Source organism: Thalassophryne amazonica, chromosome 16, assembly GCF_902500255.1.
Source record: "Thalassophryne amazonica chromosome 16, fThaAma1.1, whole genome shotgun sequence".
NCBI lineage: Eukaryota > Metazoa > Chordata > Actinopteri > Batrachoidiformes > Batrachoididae > Thalassophryne > Thalassophryne amazonica.
In genome coordinates, this window is record NC_047118.1 from 21,693,140 (window position 1) to 21,715,643 (window position 22,504).

General features: G+C 37.7%; 1 protein-coding gene and 1 non-coding gene across 3 annotated transcripts in view; both read right to left on the reverse strand.

Annotated features, from left to right (window-relative positions):
- prkacaa (protein kinase, cAMP-dependent, catalytic, alpha, genome duplicate a) overlaps positions 1-22,504 on the reverse strand; it is a 51,448-nt gene that overhangs the window by 19,494 nt on the left and 9,450 nt on the right. Inside the window, exons 1-3 of one of the 2 annotated variants that reach the window (XM_034189437.1) lie at positions 14,238-14,457; positions 5,321-5,382; positions 3,959-4,087 (exon numbers count right to left, since the gene is read on the reverse strand). In XM_034189437.1, coding sequence (XP_034045328.1) covers positions 3,959-4,087; positions 5,321-5,382; positions 14,238-14,361 — 315 coding nt within the window. In that variant the 5' untranslated portion in view covers positions 14,362-14,457. Of the gene's footprint in view, positions 1-3,958; positions 4,088-5,320; positions 5,383-14,237; positions 14,458-22,504 lie in introns of those variants that run through there. The other variant, XM_034189438.1, reaches the window with a different exon arrangement.
- LOC117528830 lies at positions 12,937-13,077 on the reverse strand. Its single transcript, XR_004565887.1, has one exon. It is a non-coding gene; the product is annotated as a U4 spliceosomal RNA (small nuclear RNA).

The window sequence follows — 22,504 nt, forward strand, 5'->3', positions numbered from 1 at the left end:
GCTTTAATCTGTGAGCAGCAAAGAGCTGCCATCAGCCATTTTAATACTGTGAGACAAAGTGTAAATATAAACTATTTTTCATGAAACATTTAGGAACTGATTGTCATTCCTTTCGGATGAATTTACTGTGCAGCGTGTTGTTTGTTTTTTGCGACATGTCGTACTAGACCACCTTCAATATTTTGCCCATTTTAAGTTTGTGTTTTGTGCAAATGATGACATCTCATAAAACCTCACTCTGTACAGATTTGAAATCATTGTACACAGTTTTGCTATTCGGCAGCCATCTCATCTGTGAAATTTCACACCAATTCATATAAAACGTCAACTTTGGCCAAAAACCAGTGCGTCTAAACTCGAATGTGGTCCGGTATCATCTGCGAACAATGATTCAACAAGTATGGCATCGGTATGCTTTCGCTTTTAGGTTCGTATTTCAGAATAAAAAGGAAAATTAGCCAATTAGAGAATAGAAGCTTTATTTGTCATTGTACACATACAATTACATCGGGGTGCCACTCCAACTGAGTTTGAGAATAAGAAAATATAAAAAGAAGCCATCATCTATGATTCGTAAATCACTAACTTAGCAGACCAAGTGAAAAATGTGAGTATATAAATAATAGGTGCGAAGCTAAGTTGCGGCGAAGGATTTGACAGTTGTGACCACCGGTGACCTTGAAAAGTAGGTCAAGGTCACTGGCCTTCGAACCCATGCGAAGTACTCCTCCAAGGCATGTACCCACCAAATATGAAGTTTCTGCGAGCAATAGGTGCCGAGCTATGTTGCGGCAAACGAATTGCGGCCGGACAGACGGACAAGCCGGATGCTATATACACTGCGTCAAAGAGGCTTTAAAACTGGACCTTTAATCTAGGATTGCTGTGTGGGGCCACTTCCCTAACCCCCCCCCCCCCCGCCCCCACACACACACACCCTTTCTGTCTGGATTCGCCCCTGCTCTGGCATTTAAGCACAAAGAATGGACATTTATTTATGCAGAAAACAACCAGATTGACAGGTAAGAAAGTTTTATCAATTTTTTTTTTACATCATGCGTTCTCAGGTAGAGAGTTTAAGCGCATTTGGGTGGAAAAAAGTTGTTCAGGTGTCACGGCTCAGAGTTTTAAATAAAGGGGAGCTGTCAGCTCTTTGTTCTTGGCCATGGTGGACAGGTTGGAGTGTGATTGATCGAGTGTGTGGACAGGTGTCTTTTATACATGTAACAAGTTCAAACAGGTGCAATTCATACAGGTAAAGAGTGCAGAACAAGAGGACTTCTTAAAGAAAAACTAACAGGTCTGTGCGAGCCGAATTTTTGCTTGGTTGGCAGGTGATCAAATACTTATGAGTGAAAGCATGGTGAACACCCCTAAAAATGGCCCCTTGCCACCAAAAATCAAATTTATGGTACAGACAAGGGTAATACATCAAATGAAAGCTGTTACTCTGTAGAATTCAAAAATGCATTTATTTTATAAATCAGATTTAATTTTCACTATGTAAATTTAGTTTGAAAACAGCAGGTTTCACATTTCAATGATGACAAAAACGGTATATTGACAGCTGACATATTTGTGTCTTTATAAAAACATTATACAAGATATGTCTTTTTCACATTCAATTTTTATTTTATTCTATTCTGTAAATGTCAAAATTGGACATATTTAATACACTTAAGTAAATAAACATCTATTAAAATGAGGTAAAAATCTGAAAATCAAGTTGTTTTTTTTTCAATTTTCATGGCCATATAAAATCAATTTTTATATAATATTTGACATTTTTCTTACTTTTGTCATAGTTATGCACTGCAATAATCAAGAAAAACAGTTTAAGGGGATTCAAAATAGAAATTCAAGGTACACATTTAAGTCAAAGTTCGATCAAAATACACATTTTTTTTTTATAAAAAATTGGCTTGTGAGCCATGTTTACTAACTTGATATTAAAAAGTGGAGCTTTCTGTTATTTTTACCAGTTTTATTTGATGTAAACAATAAATATTTTCAAAATTTGGCTCATAATTTGTGATGGTTTGAATAATTTGAAAAATATAAAATGTAAAAAATTGACCAGAAGCTTTTCACCATCATGTTGACGTAATGGACAGACATTTACATTCAAGCCTGACTCAGCAGGAATAATAGAAAAGATGATTTATTTAATACAACTAAAGTTTTCTTTAAAAATATCAATACAAATGCTCCAAAAAATTGATGTTGACGTAATGGACAGACACTGGGTCATCCACCTTTGGATGCATGGCTTTGCAAAACTTTCAATTTTTCTCCATTTTTTTATGTAGTATATTCCAAAACTAGTACTAAACTTATTTTTTGCAGCAAAATTGATATAATAAACACAAATTTGCATATTTACCAGGCTTTTAAATCAGCATCTACTTGAAAATCCAAAAAGTGGTTACAAAACAGCACGTTTCAAGCCACAATGGCTGCTCCAAGAGCATGCTGGGAAGTCTGCAGTGGTCAGTTCAGGAAGACTGGTGGACACAGCAAACAACTGCTGCCATCTGGCAGCTGTCTGACTTATTATTACCATCATGGCAATCAACCAATTTTGGCATAAGAGCAAAAAGGCCACTGGTTACATGCTAAAATGGACCAAATACGCTACATTCAGAGAGCCGTAATTTTCTTATTATTTGTAGTAGACCTCTGAAATGCTCACAGATTACAGAATATGAGGAGTGCATGATATTTAATCAATTAGAATGAGGAAATATACCTCCATAAATAAATGCAAAGGGCTTAAATTTACTTTCACCCTTCAAAAATCAACTGGGGTGTTCACTGTGCTTTCACCCTTATTTCATGCAATAAAATGCAAATTATTTAAAAATCATACAATGTGATTTTCTGATTTTTTTTTTCTGATTCTATCTCTCACAGTTGAAGTGGACCTATGATAAAAATTACAGACCTCTCCATTCTTTGTAGGTGGGGAAAATTTGCAATACTGACAGTATATCAAACACTTATTTGCCTACTGTATGTATTAAAACATTTAACAAGCCCTCTGTCTCTTATTCTCTGTACTGTCATGTATTTTTAATATGTTCGATGTCGCCGACATTAATGAGTGAAGCACTTCACTATCAGTGTATATGTCAAACAATAATTTAAAACAGAACATCAAAGTAATGAAACTTAGAAATAAAAAGACAAATTACTGAAGAAACAGTGTTCAATAGCTTATCACAGTGCTTCCAATTTTTTTTTTTTATCGTAGCAACGAAATGTAAATTAAAAAACTGAAATTGTAGCAGGCATATTTGTCTTTCGATCAGTCCTACATACATTTTTGGCATAACTGAAAATAAATGAGAATCACAGCTGCGAGTGTCACACAGCTTTTCTAGCCTTTCTTTGTGGAAAAAATTACCAATTTAGGATTTTAGTACTGTGAAATTTACGTTGTTCAAATATTTTCTACTTTAAAATACTCAGGTAAGCTAATCACAACGCTAGGAATACTCACAAAGCAGGTCTCTACAGTTCGCACCCTTCAAGGATTGATTCAAAGCGGCAATGGCAGCCATAGGAACGCTAATTTTCTGAGTGTTATTTCACACGGTTCGCGCCTTTCAAGAATCGCTTTGTCTAGCATCAGTATGTGGGTTTTTCCCCTATGGGCAGATTTTTTGTGCCACTTCCATTTTGTTTTGTGCCATTTCTGGTTTGTGCCTTCGTCTACCATAAGAGTGAGCTTCACATGACTTTTTGCACATGACCATTCCATTTTACGTACAAGGTACAAAAAGATGTTATTTTAATTATTATTGTTATGATTATCATCATCATCATCATCATCTAATTTTGTATACACTTAAGGATGAGTCACTTCAACAGTCTATAATACTGTAAAAAGTACTATTAAAAAATGTAACCCCTTTAAATGCCCATATTTTAACTTGCAAGTTCTTCTATTACCTACCTTCTGTTTGTCAAGTATTTTCATAGCATAATGCTGTCCTGATTCTTTGTGTATCACCAGCATGACTCGTCCAAATGAACCAGTGCCTAAAGTCTTCAAACGCTCAAAGTGGTCCAATGCCGCAGTTTGCTGAGGGGCATAAAAGTATGTCAGTATGATGAAAGTAATGACAAAACAAAAAACACCTAAAATCACAGCATAAACCTCTGCTAACACTAGTTTCCAATTCCACAAATTCTTACCTTGAATTTTTTTTTAATTCAAGGTCAAAGTCCTGTTGGAAGTGTTTTTTCACAAGATACATTAGATGTGATCAAATGTCAGGAGTATGCATTTAGTTTGTATACTTGAATTGAAGTTTTGTGGTGTTGTCAGGTATCTCCCCCCCCCCCACCTTAACTGTTTTAGTTTCTGAATTCTTTTTCTGATAATTTTCACAGAACATTGGTTATCTCTGCTATGCTCAATTTGTCACTGATTTTTGTCACCTGGTTTCCAACTGATAACTGGAAGACAGACAAACAGGCATACGAGTAAAAATGGAACCTCCATCCAATTTTGGTGACATAAATAAATCCATAACAGAAAAATGAGACTGAGGCACTTTTGACTGCAATGTTATGCAAAATGTACAAATGGCTTTTCAATATTAAATTCAAATGTCAACAAAATGCACAATCCGGATCAGATCTGGATCAAACTTTGTCAGGTGATAGTGAGTGTCAGTCTGCACCTCACTTTCAAATAGAGCGACTGAGGCACGTTTGATTAAGATATAATGTAAAATATACATTAAATGGGGTTTTCAATGTTAAATTTAAATGGCCACAAAATCTGTAATCCAGATCAGTTTGTCAGTCAATAAAGTATACCAACCTACATAAGGCTATCAAATATGAAAGAAATTTGATCTTTTTTGACAGAGTTATGAATTTTTGAAAATTTATTCAATGTTAAAGGATAGAGAATTTTCCAATTTGCCAAGATTTTTCTTGACTTTGACCTTGAAAATTGAATTAGTTCTTGCCTATCAGGATTCGACTCCTCTGTAAAAATTTCATAACGATATATGAAAAATTGTGGGTTACACAGGCTGTTCAGATACAGACAGACAAAAACAGGGGTGAAAACATAACCTCCACCCAACTTCAATGGCAGAGGTAACAGTACACAAACACACACTGTACATATGTACATGGAAATGCGTGGTGAAATGCATATTATTTCACAGTAATGCAGCAGAGGGCCCAATGCAACTATCAAATAAAAATGTTTGATATATATATATATATATATATATATATATGAGTGCAATTGGATCACACTTTACAAAAAGCTAAACCCACATCAAAAGTTCTTCACCTGTGAAGGATTTTCCCATTTCTTCAGGAAATCTTCTTTGGCTTTGGCAAGAAACTCCTTCACTGGAATAAGAAATAAAAGTCCGCTTTAAGTACAATCTTCACATATTTAAACCACATCCATGTTTAAATAACAACATAAAAAAGGTATTTCACAAAATGACAAAGACCAGGACTACAATTTTTACCGAAGGCCATCAAATACGGCCATTGGGTATTGCAAAGACTTTGCCTCTACGAGGTCTGTCAATAAAGTAACGGTCCTTTTTATTTTTTTCAAAAACTATATGGATTTCATTCATATGTTTACGTCAGACATGCTTTAACCCTCGTGCGCATGCATGGGTTTTTTCACGCCTGTCGGTTATGTCATTCGCCTGTGAGCACGCCTTGGGAAGGAGTGGTCCTGCCCCCTCGTCGGATTTTCATTGTCTGGAAATGGCAGAATGAAAAGGACTTTTTTTCCATCAGACTTTTTTCAGAAGCTGTTAGAAACTGGCACCTGGAAACCATTCTAAAAATTTATCTGGCTTTCGGTGAAAATTTTACGGGCTTCACAGATAATAAGGACTGTTACTACAGCTTTAAGGACCCCTTTAAGGACGCTTGGCATGCCGCGCTCCGAGCTGCGACGATGCGGCACAAGCCACCGAACCATTTCTAAACGGATGGCTCTGTGGATACGAGACCGTCATGTGCTCTTTCTCTGGTTATCACAAGAGCTGGACAGCCATTTTCCGGCAGATTTCACTTTTAACAAGCGATTTTGTCATGGAAAGCCGCGCGGAGGCTTCGCGCGTAAAGACCGATTCGCTTTGGAAGCGAGACAACGGAACACCTCCATTTCGGCGTGTCAGAGGACAAGTTTGGACATGTCCAGCTCTCTACAATTTCTCTGATACTTACTGGACTGGTAAGCATTGAAAGCCGAGATAGGCATGTCCAAACTTGTCCTCTGACACGCCGAAACGGAGGTGTTCCTTTGTCTCGCTTCCAAAGCGAATCGGTCTTTACGCGCGAAGCCTCTGCGCGGCTTTCCATGACAAAAGCTCTTGTTAAAAGTTAAATCTGCTGGAAAATGGCTGATGTGCAGCTCTTGTGATAACCAGAGAAAGAGCACATGACGGTCTCGTATCCACAGAGCCATCTGTTTCCCGCGGCGAGCCGAGCGTCCTTAAAGGGGTCCTTAAAGCTGTAGTAACAGTCCTTATTCTCTGTGAAGCCTGTAAAATTTTCACCGAAAGCCAGACACCCAAAAACGTTGCTGTTTTGGGACCTGCCAGATTTCATTTTTTTTTTTCAGCAAATTTCAGCCACATCTTTGGTAAGTACGTTAATATTATGTCAAATAACAGGTAACTATTAATTCTGATTTATAGATAAATAGTATTTTGCCAAATTATATGATTTCCCTTCAAATGGAAAGATGAGTTTTACGAGCTGGCAAACATAGCTGATCTCACGCTAACACGCCTAGCCCTGTTAATGCTACTCTGCCACAAGAACTAAGGTTGTCAGCTACAAATATTAAGCATTTTGTTATTCATTTAACATTGATATTTAGATAAATGCATCATAAATTGTTCTGTGGAGCTGATTAATTTCATAAATTAACTTTTTTTTTTTTTTTTAACAGGTGGGCTTAAAGGGTACATCCCATCAAAATACATGCAAACTATGCAAACTACAGCGAGCACATGCTAATATTCAATGACAGAAACGTTATATTTCTGAATGTGTGCACAGTAGTAATTGTTCTACTTTACTAGATAGACAGATAAACAGATAAATAGACAGATACTAAGTCCCTTCGGCTGCTCCCTTGTTCGCACTTGGGGTCGCCACAGCAAATCCAAGGTGGATCTGCATGTTGAATTAAATTGGCCGGATGTCCTTCCTGACGCAACTCCACATTGCATGGAGAAATGTTGCAGGGGTGAGGTTTGAACTGGGAACCTTCCGTACTGAAACCAAGTGGACTAACCACTTGGCCACCACCCCTAGAGATAGATAAATGTACATATAAATTGCATTAGACAAGTTTATTTTTATCAAATGATATTATGGGCTTATTTGGAACACACATGGGCTTGAATGATACCAATTAAGCCCATTCCAGACTTGACTTTTTCCCTAAAATTTCTTAATTACATCTTTTGAATTGTACATCAACTAATTACTAAATATTCAAATGAGAGGTGAATCTTGCCCTTTAACAAATGATGTCACTTACAAATTATGTCAATATATAGGAAAAATAGCGCAACTTACATTTTGGTGGGCTTAATGGGTACATTTACCCTACATGTTTCTCATATATTATGTAAAAGCTAGCAAGAAATAAACACTTCTAAAACTGAAAAATGCTGTTTTTGAAACTTAATAATACCTCTGAAGTGATTTACAAGTCATTTAGCGGACACTAGCATGCATGCTAACTTCTGCTAACTCAAAGCTAACCTGTGCGCTTGTCAAAAGCTCAGTTACCAGCTCAGCCTGTTCCTCCATTTAAGAAGACGGGATTATGGGATCTATCGTGTCCATCGATCTAACAAATTTTCTAAGTTACACAACTGTGGACGACCAGGGCAGACATAATATGGATCAAAAAGTATTTACTATACATGCAACTGAGTCAAATTCACTGAATGCACAAACACCCAACAGAGGAATATTTCACAATTTTTAAAACAATGAGAACCATATTTCCTTGATTAAACACCTCAACAAACTCCACTTCTTTGTACAATCATCAACCTCCAAACCAACATTACGGTACGTGCAATTTGCCCCCATGAATTGCAGGTTATTTGAGCATCTCTGTAGTTTTTTGGCTCCATGTTGTGAAGTTGGTCATATTTGTGGACCTTTCTGCCAAACATTCCTCTATTTGATCCATGATTGAAATGTAACTGGCATGTGCACTGCAAAAACATTTTAAATATAATCGAAGAGGAAGGAGTGAAACCGGAAAAGTGAACAATCACAACCGTTGCGGTCTCCGTTGTTTCAACGGAGCTCGGAGAGGGTAAGCAGCGATGCAGAGGGTTCTAATCTAAAGCGATCGTCTTTGGTTTGTCATACCCAGGGATGTGTGTGAAAGGTAGTACCACATTACAGTGCAGGCAGCAAGCAGCATTTCGTTAATAATCACTGGCCTTGAATAAAGGCATGCCTCGTTTAAGCACCAGGTCTGAGCACGGTTTGAAAAACAAAAAAAATAAATGCCTGGACTTTTAATCAAGGAAATACGGTACTCATTATTGTTGTATAAGTCATAAAATAAACAAGAAAGATGATTTTATATGAAGTGTGGCACCCCAGAGCAGCATTTGCCTCTCACGTTGGAAGGGTACTAGTGACTGATACAAACAAGTAGCCTACGGCATCCCCAAGAGAGTTCAAGTGTGTCATGGCTGCATGTCTAAGATTTATGACACTGCATACCCAGCAATGGCTGCCCCTGTGATTAACAACTCAGAGTTTTAAAAGGGAATGACAAAGTAAAGGTCACAGACCATCTCAAAAGAGCCAAAAAGCAAGCTAGGCCGTAACAGAACGGAATGAAAAATGCCTCTGTACTTTTTGACAATTACATGTGGGGCTGGGGTCAATTTTAATTTTTAAGTTCCAATTATTCTGCTGATAGTAGTTTATATGTATGAGATATCTGCTGTAGTAAAGGTTTTTTGATGAAACGCCTGAGTTAAAGTAATCGACCTTTGTATTTATGGCACAAACAGGTCTGTTCATATGCAATTGGTAAATATGATGTATTAAAAAAAAAAGCCAATTGTGATTCTTTCAAGATGTCAGACCAGAATTATTTTCCTTCATGAGTATCTTCACATCAAGGTTCTGCACTGAAATTTAGAGCATGATGGCACTAGAGGTCAGGTGCGAAGGGGGCTATCTCCCCCATCCCCTTTGGTGGGGAGAAGCGCTAACATTTAGCTTTTTTCCAAATACCAATGGAAGCCATTTCCTGCAACTTCAGCTTTACATCTCATCTAAAATTACAACCTGCACAGAATGAAATGGATATGATTTTTTATGTGTCATTTTCAAAAAGTGTACACACTGTATTACATATGCCAGGCCTGTATGTAATGCTCCCATTAAAAAAAAAAATAAAATAAAAAATAGAGAAGACAACGTGGAGCATGCGTATAACCGGTGTAGCTAATCAACATAGCAGCAGCAGCTAGAATTTTACAAAGTGGCACAATGAGTAAAATAAAGTCTTATAAGCAAATCAAGGTTCGCGCTGCTCATTGAAACAGACTTATTGCATATTTAAATCGGAGCAGAGTGTCCATGTATATTCAAAAAACACATGGTGCAGTGTGTTGATCCACTGGTTGTTCTCCACCTCTCAGATGAAGCAAAAGACTTTAACAGAATCAACTTTAACTATGGAAGTGCGGTGGATTAGTGGTTAGCACTGTTGTCTCACAACAAAAAGGTCATGGGTTAGATTCCCACCTGTGGCCTTTCTGTGTGGAGTTTGCGTGGGTTTCCCCCGGGCGCTCCGGTTTCTTCCCATATTTAAAGACATGCAGGTTAGGTGAATTGGAAACTTTATAATTGCCCAGGTTTCCTTTGTAAAAGAGGTCTCAATCTCAATGACACTAACTTGATTAAATAACGGTTAAATTAAACAACTGAAAAAATGCCTTTATTCTAATTTAATCAGTTTTCATTTGTGCGTCAACAGTGTACTCAGTGGATTTACCAATGCAGCTTTTGTGGAAATGCTGCACTCCACAGCCCAGTTTTCCCACAAACTGTGTTCACATGCACACACTGCTCCTGTACTGACTGATGATTCTTCCAGACCAGAGGAGCTCCAAGATTCACAACGATGTGAACAAATAAATTACCCAGGAAAACAGAGAGGGAACACCCTAAATTTGACAATCTGCACGACAGCGCAAAGACCTAACATGATGGTGCGACTCCATTGTGCCATTGTTCAGGGAGAGCCCTGCACATAGTGTGCTACCATTATAAACCAGTTTAATAGGAATTGCGCTTATGAAGTCAATATCATAGGACGCATCAATTAAAAGAGTTAAATTCCAGCCCTTTGAAGTCATCAAACTGCAATCATATTCCTTCATATAAATCACTGTATGGTGCGCTACCATAAGTTTGAATGAAATCCAACAATCTATGTAGAAGTTGTGCTTACAACATTCATGGACAGACAGGACAATTTAGGGTGTTGGGGGATTAAACAGGTTCAAATCTATAAGCAAAAATCACAGTCCATGGAACAAGACTTAAAATCAGTTAATGTGTTTACAAATACAGCAACAATTTGACTATTGACCATATTCTAAAGACGATTATATTTGAATTATGTAGGCACAGAAGTGTTTTTAGCCCATTTCAATCACATTTCCTTTAATATGTTACAGAGCACCGACCAACGGAAGAATGTGTCATTAAGCAGTTTGCAACTGTTGTATATGTTGCAAAATGCAAAACTTCAATACGTCATTATAGCGTAATTATGGTGTGATCCGACCCACTGTATAAGTCGCAGGTTTTTTCTTTTAGGTCCTGCGACTTATACTCTGGAAAATAGGGTACATTTAAGGGTTGCAGGATTACAATGTCTCTGATCTGTCTGACAGGTGTAACTCCCCTCCTTGTGATTTAAGTCATATGTTTTTTCTTAGCCCCAAACTTCAGCCATACTGGATTTCGTATTCTGATGTTATCTCATACGTTCTTGGCGTCAGGCTTGAGCCTTGTCCACTGATTGCTATTTTTTTGAGTTCCTGGAATCCCCACTGTGTCCCTTACCAACTCGCAGGCAGATGCGATTGCCTTTATCACATTGATAGCATGGTGCAGAATATTACTATCATGGAAACAGGGCTGGACTGGGGAGATTTTTCAGGCCGGGCATTTTTAACCAAGACCAGGCCACCACCAGGTATCGAAAAAAATTAAGCCTGCTGTGACAGTGTGTTTTTTTTTTTTTTGGTCCCTTAACCGATCAATGTGCACCAGGAGACACATACATTTTAACACTATAAGAAGCATTATGAAAAGTTCTCCCGAAATACAGTTATCATAGGCTTATCAAAAGTACGATCTATTGACAGTAGGTCACATTACTTTTTAGACATAAGCCGTCATTTCATACAGCCTTGTTACTTAAATTTAGAAATAGAAATTATATAAAAACATTTGTTATAGAAATACTGTAGGCTATACTATAAATAATATATCATTACTTGTGTGATACAATTCATCATATAAAGCAAGAAATGACTGGATGACTGGACCAAATGACTGGATACAAAGGTTGAACTTTTGAAACTGCAATACACAAAAAGGCCACAAAATGGAGACAGTTGTCTTGTAATTTCTAACCTACATTATTAATAAATGTAACTATTAAATTCTTTCTAACATTTTTCTAACATTTAAATTTTCTCTAAACATTTTACTTGTCGAAATTATTATTATTTTAAGTAGTATTAGTAGTTGTAGTAAAAAAAGGCTTCAAAACTGGACCTTTAATCTAGGGGTGTTGTGGGGGGGGGGACATCCTTGCCCCATGCCCCCATTCCATCTGGATTCGCCCCTGCTTTGGTATTTGGGCACAAAGAATGGATAACATTTATTTATGCAGAAAACATGACCAGATTTACAGGTCAGAAAGTTTTATTGCGTTTTCACATCATGTGGTCCTCAGAAAGAGAATTTAGTTGCATTTGAGTGGAAAATAGTGTTAGTTGTTGACGCGTGGCGGAGGATCAGCTGTTTTAACGTGCAGATACGGAGCGGCTCAGCTCAGCTCTAAATAAAGGAGTTTAAAAAAAAAAAGCATAAAAATGTCTGTAAAGCTCAGTGCAGGTGTGCTGTTATCACCGCGCTTTAAGAGGTGAGGACGAGTCGTAGCTGCTACAAAAACGCGGATGAAAAGCGCACAGCTCGCTTTACTTCGTAAAAAAAAAAATCCGCAGGCCAGTAGGCCAAATGCCCGGTGTGCAATACTATCAGTCCAGCAGTGCATGGAAAGCTTCATGTCCCCCATCTATTTCTTTATGGTTGAAAAATCTTATGTTATGAAGAAGAAAAAAAAAAAAAAAAAAAAAAAAATCAAGTTTAGTTTTAGAGGGAGGGCTGATGGGTTTCTAAAAGTGTGGCAACCAGTTATTTCATATCTTGGATCCTTGAAAACTATTGGACCTAATTGAACTGCTTGTCATGGGTGTGCGGTGTGTTTTTTAAGATGGTTTTTTAAATTATTATTATTTTGTAGGGCCTATGGTTTTGGATTTTTTTTTAAAGGATGTTTTTTATTTGTTATAGAAAAAGGAAATATAAATGTTTTAAAACAACTGCGATCACAATCTCACTTATTAATGACAATGACTTGGACACATTCTCATTTGTTGCCTCACCTGGTTCAAATTAAGCACTTCTATTTCTCCCTTAACCAATGATGACAACAGTGTTTTGACCGCATGATGCAGCGTAGCAGGCAACACAAGTAACCCAGAGTGTGAGCGGAATACCAACAAAAGCTCTGGTCAAAACTTAATTTCATCTGAATTTAAACCAAAACACACTGAAGAAGTTGCACTTACAAAGTCAATGTTATATGATGCAACAATTAGATATAAAAGTTAAATTATCTCTTGTTGATAATGTCACACTGGAATTATTTTCCACTAGCAATAATCGTGCCTCAGTGAAACCTCATCGGCTATGATACTGACACTGCTCATGCACATCCTGATAGTGTTTTAGTATTGTGAAAAGTTTTATTGAAATCCATCGACTGGTTTGGAGAGATGTGCTTTGAAGTTCTCATTGACAGGGTGATTCCTATATTAAACCTTTGCTTGTGGGGGATATAATTATCTGGACTATTTATTTCTTTGCAATCAGATAACATATTAAAATATTGATCAAAAGAGAGAGAGAAGTGTGTATGCCAGCTGCATCAACATGCACAATGATGCCTTACTCTTACACTAGTTTCTATCCTCAGTTTGAATTGCACAAGTTTTTTATTTCTGACATTTTATATAAAAGCAAATTAATCCATTTATAATAACATTAATTGACAATGAAGAGTGCAATATGGGTGCAGTTAAAGTGCAGTATTTTGACTGACACTTTGAAAGCCAAATAGAAGTTCATTTCTCTTGTCCTTATCTTTATGAAGTTGACCCAACTGTTGCATGGGAACATGTAGATAACCACTCCTTCCTCTTTCTTCCATAGTACTGCCTGTGCATTTGTGTAAGGGAAAAGCTTAAATAATGTTTAAAGTTTTAATATTGTGCAGTTAGCAATCATGTCTTGTTTGAACACAGTCTGATAGAGGTACAACTATATCTCGATCCCCCAACAGCTTTTTGAGTTGGAACTTCACATTCAAAATCTGAGATAAATATTCAGCAAAATATTAGATGAAAAGCAACTGAAACAGAAAAATGGATGGAAATCCAAATCCAACTTTTTCATACCGAGACCCCAAAACTAGAACAAAGGTTAACAGATGAAGTTCATAACATTTCCTGAAAATTCACCAAACACCAGCAGCTCCAACATAGACAGGAGAAAGGCTGCACAAACAAAGTTTACATAAACATATCAAGAGCAGCATTGCTCCTACAGGGAGAAATGAAAGCAGGCTTTCCATTTTCCATTGACATTTTCTTAACTTTCACTTCCTACAAGACAAAAATTCAGCTATTCCCATCAAAACATGGTGCTCTTTACAGGAGAAATGGGGAAGCTACTGCAAACTTGACTATGAGCTAAACTGCCAAATCGGTAGCTGTATTTAAGGGAGTCATTCTCTTAAGTTTTAGGTCCCACTGTCACTAGGGCCTGGATCCTATGCCGCAATCAACTCTCCCATACCAAGTCACCCTCCTTACCATCTGGGAACAGAATGGATACCTCCGCTGCTACGGCATCTGCAAATTGAGACACTGATTCACTCGACTGCGAGGATAATTCCCTCTTTCCTGCATGCCTTCTGGAGCTCTTCCTGTCAGTCATTAGCCCTGAAAAGTCTCTGTTCTTATCCCTCACAGTTGCTGGCTCATGACCTAGCCGCGACCTTTGAGATAACTGTTCACCTCAGCGCCCCCAGTCATCTACAGAAACCAGGTACGTGTCCTTGCTGGTGCAGCGTCTTCAGACTTCCTTGTGAAATGTCAATTTTCTTGAGACAGAGATCAGAATGTCGCACTTCCAATTGGTAGTGAAACACCGAGAGCAGCACTGTTGCGGTTACGCTCACACAGATCAATTGGATCCTTGCTTGGTTTGTATCAATATTTATTCTGCAAACAAAGTACTCTGCCGTGTCCTCTCATGTCTCTCTCTCTCTCTCCTCCCCCCAACCCTCTCTTTCACACACACACACACACACACACACACATATATACGCATGCACGCATACACACACACACAAACACACACCCACCCCTAAACAGGGCATAATCACCAAGGGGAGGAGCATAAAATATTAGCTAATATATTTATACAACCCAAAGAGGAAGTCCTATGGAAAACTAAGCCTAAGTAAAAACCCTTGAGATAAACTAGAGGCCCCTGGATGTAAATAAGATTTCTGTAATTACCAGAACCAATCAGATGTCACATCTGTAATGAAAAACTTTCAGAATTTTTCTGGCCATTCTCAAAAAGTGGCCATCTCTGGAGACACTACCAGAGTTGGAACGTACAGTTAAATTTTCTCCCTAGCCAAATGCACCCGAGAGTCCGTGCAGTGCCAGCGCTGAATCAACCCTCCAAAAATCCATCCTACATCTCTCCCCTAGGCCTCACTAGCCCACTCTGACGCAGGAACAGAGGGGTTATATTCGGTTGCACTGACCGACATATAACTGTAGTAGGTCCCCAATCTGCATCAGGCCTCATTTAGATGTCATACAGCCCAGTGCTTAGCATGAGAAGCCAGCCACAGACCAAAGAGAATCACAAGTACATGAGGAAGGTATGTATGTAAAGGTGAGAAAGTACATGTCAGCTGAACACCGGCAGACATTTTTGGTACTGCTGAGCACAAAAATAAATAAACACACACAAATCCTATACCACTATCAACTGGCAATAGGGCTGCACTGACTAACAGTGGAATCTGCTGTAACTGTTGCTTATAGATTAGAAATGCACAAAATTTCATTTGCAATTTTTTTTATGCTCAGGTCCTTTGCGACAACAGAAAATTGGTTTTGGTCAGCTCGAACATTTCACACCATAAACCATGATAAATTTATTTATTTGTTTATTTATTCATTTTTAAAATTATCCAATGAAACTACTAATATATGTCAATAGCTGTATCTGTAACAGCACTGACGCTAATCTTGCTTTGTATTTTTGGTATCTTCCAGCAACAACCAATTCACACACACTTGCTAGCATGGTGGCAGAACATTGTCAGACCTGTCAAAAACAAAACATGCTTAATTAGGGTCTGCTCCTTTCTCTGCCCCTGACCAAGACAGAGTCTCTACATCTAGAGTTGCTCCCTGGGCACCAGACTAAAACTACCCACTATTCCTAGTGGTTGGATTGTGTCTAACTGTAATTAGGATGGGTTAAAAAAAAGCAGAGGACAAATTTTGTATGTTTAAGAATCTAGCCACAGTGGGCGGCCCTGGCCAGAACTGCAAATTTCCAAGAAGTCAAGTTTATTTTTACTTTCTAGTTTTAACTTTGGAATGATTTACTTCTTTAAGAAAGTATTTAACAGGTGTTTTGACAAATGTGTGCTGGGCTACGGAAGTGGGGAGGGGGAACTGAGTGTGATTTGACTGATGACAGAGCTGCAAATGTAATTGTTGATAAATGGATATTTGGCATTATTTTTTGTTATTTCATCTGCATTCTTCTTCACTGCCATAAAAAAAAAAAATAAAAAAAAAAAAAGTATTTCTGCCCTGGTGGGGGATCTCATTAGCCTGGTGGGCAGACTGTAGTTGGGATACAATGAATGTTCAATGTGAATAGTACGTAGTTCGAGCCAATGCTGCTGCCAAACTGCTGACTGGTGGTAGGCAGCGGGACCATATAACCCTAGGGATGGGTATTGATAAGATTTTATCGATATCGATGCCATTATCGATTCTGCTTATCAAGCCGATTCCTTATCGATACCTCTTGTGAATTTTCTGTGTACTAAAAGTAGGCTTTCTATGTCAACAACATTTTATTGAGTCTTACAGTAAATAAATATGAAATTGGTCACTGTACCTTTGATCTCTGGACATAAATAAAAATAAATGAAATCTGTAATTTTTGTCAAAAGCATTTCCTTTCAGACATTTTGGCATGAATGTCTCTCCATACCTCTGAGCTAAGCTCAGCCAGCTGCTGCACGTCAGCACAAGACGTCTCATTTTGGGAGGAAAAAAACATTTTGATCAATTGCAGTTGTTTGTATTACAACATTTGGAAAGCGGTGGCAATTGATTTAAACGGCGTTTCGCTTTGAAGTTATTAATTCTGACTGGACTCTACCGTTCTAACTTGACTCGGCAGAGAGCCGCGCAACGTTTGGAGCTGTGTGAACAGAACGGAGGATGACTCTCGTTTCTGTCTCGCAACAAGACAGGAGTCCCAGTTAGTGACTCTAATCCGCACAAAAGTGACTCGTGATTGACATAATCAGGGATGAAAGTGGTGAAAAACAAACAAACAAAAAAAGCTGTAACCCAAAATTACCCCCCCACCACCAGCCGCACGAAAATGTTGAATTCTAGACGCTCTGAAATGCAATCAGGAACTATTCCAGACAAACTGCAGTGAGTGCAGCATCCATTTTGGTGAGAAAAAACCCCAACTTTCCTTATTCAAATTCATTCCAGTAGTATTCTGCTCTTACTAGGATGCAGCAGTTTTCTAGCTTGGCAGATACTTCTGAAGGAAATCACTGAAGAAATGAACAAATTGAAAATATGGTTTGACCTAGTAGGAGGTGGTAAAATCACAAGTCAGAATTTCAATACATCCACTTGGGAAATGATTCACAATATTAATACCAGCATTTTGGCATCAAAATTAATCCTATATCTTGAAAATAACCCCCACCCCTTGAATGTAACAAAGTATGGTCTATTTTCAATTATCTGGCTATTCCCCTATGTGTACAGTTTGTCCATGCTCTTCAAAAACTTTATAAACACAATTCTTTCACAAAGGTTTTATTTCAGTCACACTGTGCGAATAACAGAACTTAGGAGGAGGCCATGCTCTTCAAAAACTTCAAAAACATAAACCATTGTCGAAGGTTTCATCAAATTCTTTAGCCTGAGATCTTGTTTTTGCCTTGGCCATGACACTTGATTTACTACAACTTGCCATGCTGTGACTTGAAATTACATGTGTGATCACTGTAATAATATCAGTACTTATATAGCTTTTGTGACTTCTCTAAAACAAGTACTACCAAGTCTGGAGCATTATATAATCATAAACTTGAATGTTGTGTTCAATGCAGGGTTCATCAAAACTAATCATGAAGTCAAAACAATTACATTCTAATATTTTGAAAGATGTTAAAATTACAGTATATATACTGCAGTTTTCTTTTGTGCATGGGGTGGGGTTTTTTTGTCATGGTAGACACCCACTTCCTATATGAAATATCTTCCAAATTACACAATGCCTAATATCTGAAGTGGATGTAAGCATATTTGAAAAAATATATATTTTCTACCATTACCACCTCCTGCTATTTGACCAAGACAAATCGTCATTAAACTTAAAGCAGGGATGAAGTGGAGGTGTAAGAGTCACTAGGTGTTCACAGGAAACCGTTATTTATTTCTATATTTAATTATTTATGTTCACTGTTAGTTGGTTTTATATTTTCTGTTGTGTTTTTAATCAGGTTCTTTTTGTCTCTTTCTCTAAAATTGTATTGTAGCATTATTAGTTAATACTATTATTGTTGTTGCCATTATTATTAATATATAAACAAAAATAAAAAATATTACAATGTGTAATACATTTGACTCTTACAACAAACACTGAGCCATTAATTATTATACAGAAAGCAAATGCACACAAACGTGCTGAGATGTGAACAGCTTAATGCTAACTTTAACATTGAAAATGCCATAGATATGCTAACGCGTTAGCATCGGTCCCATTTTTAAGTTATAAAATACATCTATCAACTGTTTCAGAAGACCATAACAGATAGGTTTAACATAAAAAAGGTAAATATTACTCAGACATAGGCTCGTTGGGGTTTTAGCGTGGAAAAATTAAGATAAAGCGAAATAAAACAAAGAACCACGAAGTAGCAGGTCGGATCAATGCTTCATTGCTTCAAGCTTCAAAGAGGAGCCGCGCTGCAGAAACAGTTGATTACCGACCCTGCAGGGGTTCTGTAATCGACCGAGAGATATGATCATTTTCCCGACAAACATCCCCAAAAACAACGGCTGCTCTGAAGGACCGATAAGGGAATCGTTAAACAAAAAGGCTACTGATGTCGGTGTATCGAAGCATTTCTTAACTATACTCGAAAAGAACCAGTTCTTGATACCCAACCATATATAACCCCCTGGCTTCCTTACATTGGCTCCCTGTCATTTTTAGAATTCAGTTTAAGGTTTTATTAATGGATTTTAAGGCTATTCATGGGTTGGCCCCTGCCTATATTTCTGACCTTGTCCAGCCCCATGCAGTCCCCACTTCCCTCAAATCCTAAGGCAAAGGTCTTCTCTGAGTGCCGCGGTCATGGCTCAACCAGAGAGGCGACAGAGCTTTTGCAGTCATTGCCCCACAACTGTGGAACCAGCTGCCTCCAGATGTCACAGGTACCCCTCCATTTCTGCCTTTAAATCTACACTAAAAACCCATCTCTATTCTCTGGCCTTTCCAGCCCCCTAATCTTTTATTTCCTGTACTATTCTGTGATTTTGTGTTCGCACCTTGCTGTTCTTTTTAATATTATTGTGTTTATGATCCATTTTATGTTTTAGGTTGTTTGACTGTTTTATCTACTTGCTGTACCGCACTTTGGTCAGCAGAAGCAGCGTTTAAATGTGCTTTATAAGTTACATTTACTTACAGTGATTTTGGATTTTTCTGGCCGTTCACCATCCAGATTCGGCACATGTATGTTTACTCTTCAGGTGTGACCTCTTTATCTCATAATTTGAAAGCTTTCTGAGTTTGGAAACTTTTAACCACCTTGTTAGCACTGAAAACTGACCCTGCTGCTGACATATTTTTGTTTCTTGCTGGAGTTGAGATGACTGACACCACATTACACACCCAAGCTTGTAGTTTTGTCCCTACATGGTTGCGAATGCAAATAAATATCTAATAAATAAAACTGTAATTACCACATTTTGCACCAGCCAGTTAATAGCAGTTTACAGGAATGTTATGGCCCCCTCCCTCCGCACCTTCCTAAAATTTCTCAGATTTGCACCCATCTCAAAAATGATCTTTTGGGAAGAGAAAAGTGCAGGAAAATCTCATGGCTGCAGTATGCCAATACCTATGTGAGGCATCATGAAGTGCTTTAAACATTGCCATCAGATGTAAAGGGACTATAGATATGCATTTACCATTACAGCAACCATTTTCAATATCTAGGATAATGTGGGCTAGGATAATGTGTTTCACAAAAATTCACCACATAAGTAACAGTGCGAAAGTTGTACAGCTGTCATCCAGAAGTTTAGTTTTCTTGCAGCAGCATTCTGACTGGCTGGTGCCATGTGCTTCCCAGCATCACTCGCATAAGTTGGGGAAGCTCCCACATGATCTATGACGTTGCTATCATAGCCTGCATGGGTGGCTGCAGTAAGTAGTTCAAGACCATCTGTTCTTTTGAAATTTTCCCCTTCATGGGAACTATTTTTTTTCTTGAAAATGTGAATTTTGATCATATTGGCAATGTCATATTATGAATTCCCTATTTAAATGCTAATAAATAAAATATAGTGGTGCCAAAGTATAATCCTTTTATGTGTTAAATCTTAAAAATCTAAGTGGAGGTATACTTTTAAATATGCTCACCACAAGAACCCGCATAAAACTTTAACAACAGAGTAAGTCGACAATTATTTATCATTACAGTTGTGCCAGAATTTGTGCTGCCGTCTTCAGCAAGATAAAATCTCACCCAATAAAATTTAATATAAAATTGCAAGATTGTAAATGAGGTAAATGATTTGCTTCATGTCAGTATCAGCAGGCCAGGTAGGACTTGACACCTTGTCCAAATGATTGAGATAATCCAGTCATGTCCACCAACATATTTACATTTCAGCAGCTGAGGTGCGAGACAGTTCTAATCACCTATGAAATGTGTGGTTTAATGCAAGATCTGAGTACCCTCATATATATATTTATTAACTAAACAGTATCTACGGAATAATTATGGCTCACTATCATAAATAAAATACCAGTTTTGTATTTATGATAAAGTACATGTATATGTCTATCATTAATAGAATAGAGCCTTTATTGTCATTGTACATATATACATACAACCAAATTTATCCTCTGCATTTAACCCATCCCAATTAAAGTTAAACACAATCCAACCACTAGGACCAGTGAGCAGCCACAGTCCGGCGTCCAGGGACCAACTCCAGATGCAGAGATGCTGCCTTGGTCAGGGGCAGAGAAAGGAGCAGACCCTAAATAAGCACGGTTTGATTGTGGGAGGAAACTGGAGTGCCCGGGGGAAACCTACACAGACATGGTGAGAACATGCAAACTCCACACAGAAAGGGCGGGAAGCGATCCTACAACCTTGTTGCTGAGAGGCACCAGTGCTAATAACTAAGCCACCGTGCCATGCTGTAAGTAAAATGAAATGTACAAGTTATTAGGCCTGTTCCGAAAGTCTGTATATTGACTTATTTTTCAATATGTAAAGATGAACGTGATCATTTTGCTGGCATTCGATATATCGCCCTTTACATGCACATTTGTTGTTGCCAACAATTCAGTAACTCGCACGACTTCTTTTGTCCCTCAGAGACCAGCTGTGATCTTTTACACCACTATCGGTGGCACAAAATGGGTCTTAAAATACTGTTGACAATACTGTGATATCATGAATTATTATGAAATTTTCTTAGGCAATATATAATGTCCAGCAAAATTTGCTATCGTGACAGGCAAGTTATAACTCTCAAGCACACAGAATCATTTTGTGTGAAATTTGCCACATTTTCACTACTATCTGGCTTCACCACTCAAAATAGTTTGTACACATGGGTGAGAGTTTATGTAAATACACACACACACACACATTTTGCTATGTAGTTTGTATTTCACAACATATGGGTTTAAACAGGCATTCATTGTGTGTAGAATTTTGAGAGAAAAAAATTATTTCATTTTGGAGAAAGGCTGTAACAAAACATGGAAAAAGTGAAGCACTGAATACTTTCTGGATGCACGGTACGTTGCAGTAGAGTATGAATTGCAGGATGTCCCACACAAGTAAGAAAAAAAAAAAAAGGCAATCATTTCTCAGAAATCAACCTTCAGGTCACACTTCAAATCTCCTTTTCATGGAATAACCCACTTCATGTCTTGGCATTTTTAAGCCTTTTAAAAGACTCATTTCAGATATTCTAATATCAATTAAAACCTTATTTTTAATTTCATTTTACAACTAAGGATCTGCAAGAAACCTGCTCACTCACACGAGCTGGAAGAAACAGCTGATCAACTTAAAAAAAAAAAAAAAAAAAAAAAAAAACAGGTGCTGAGACAATTACAAAGAATTAAGTAAATGTGACAGAAAAAGTGCAACTCTTGACAAGTGAATATTATGCTATGAAGACATGTGTGATTCTTTAACTATGGGCACTATTGGCCTTGTAAATGTAATTTCCACCACACCATTGCCTTACAATATAAAGCGCCTTGGGGCAACTGTTTGTTGTGATTTGGCGCTATATACATGTGCTCTGATGTCACTGTTTATCTCCATAGAAACTACCCAAACAATCTTTCATACAAACTGTTTAAAGGGACATTACAGTGTTGTGGTGGAAATTAGAGCAATAGTGTGGGACAACTACATTTTGTTTAAAAAAAATCACAACAGTTGTATGACATTGAATACCCCAATTATGTTTTGATTATTTTACTGATATTTTATTCAGAGATATTTTAAAACATT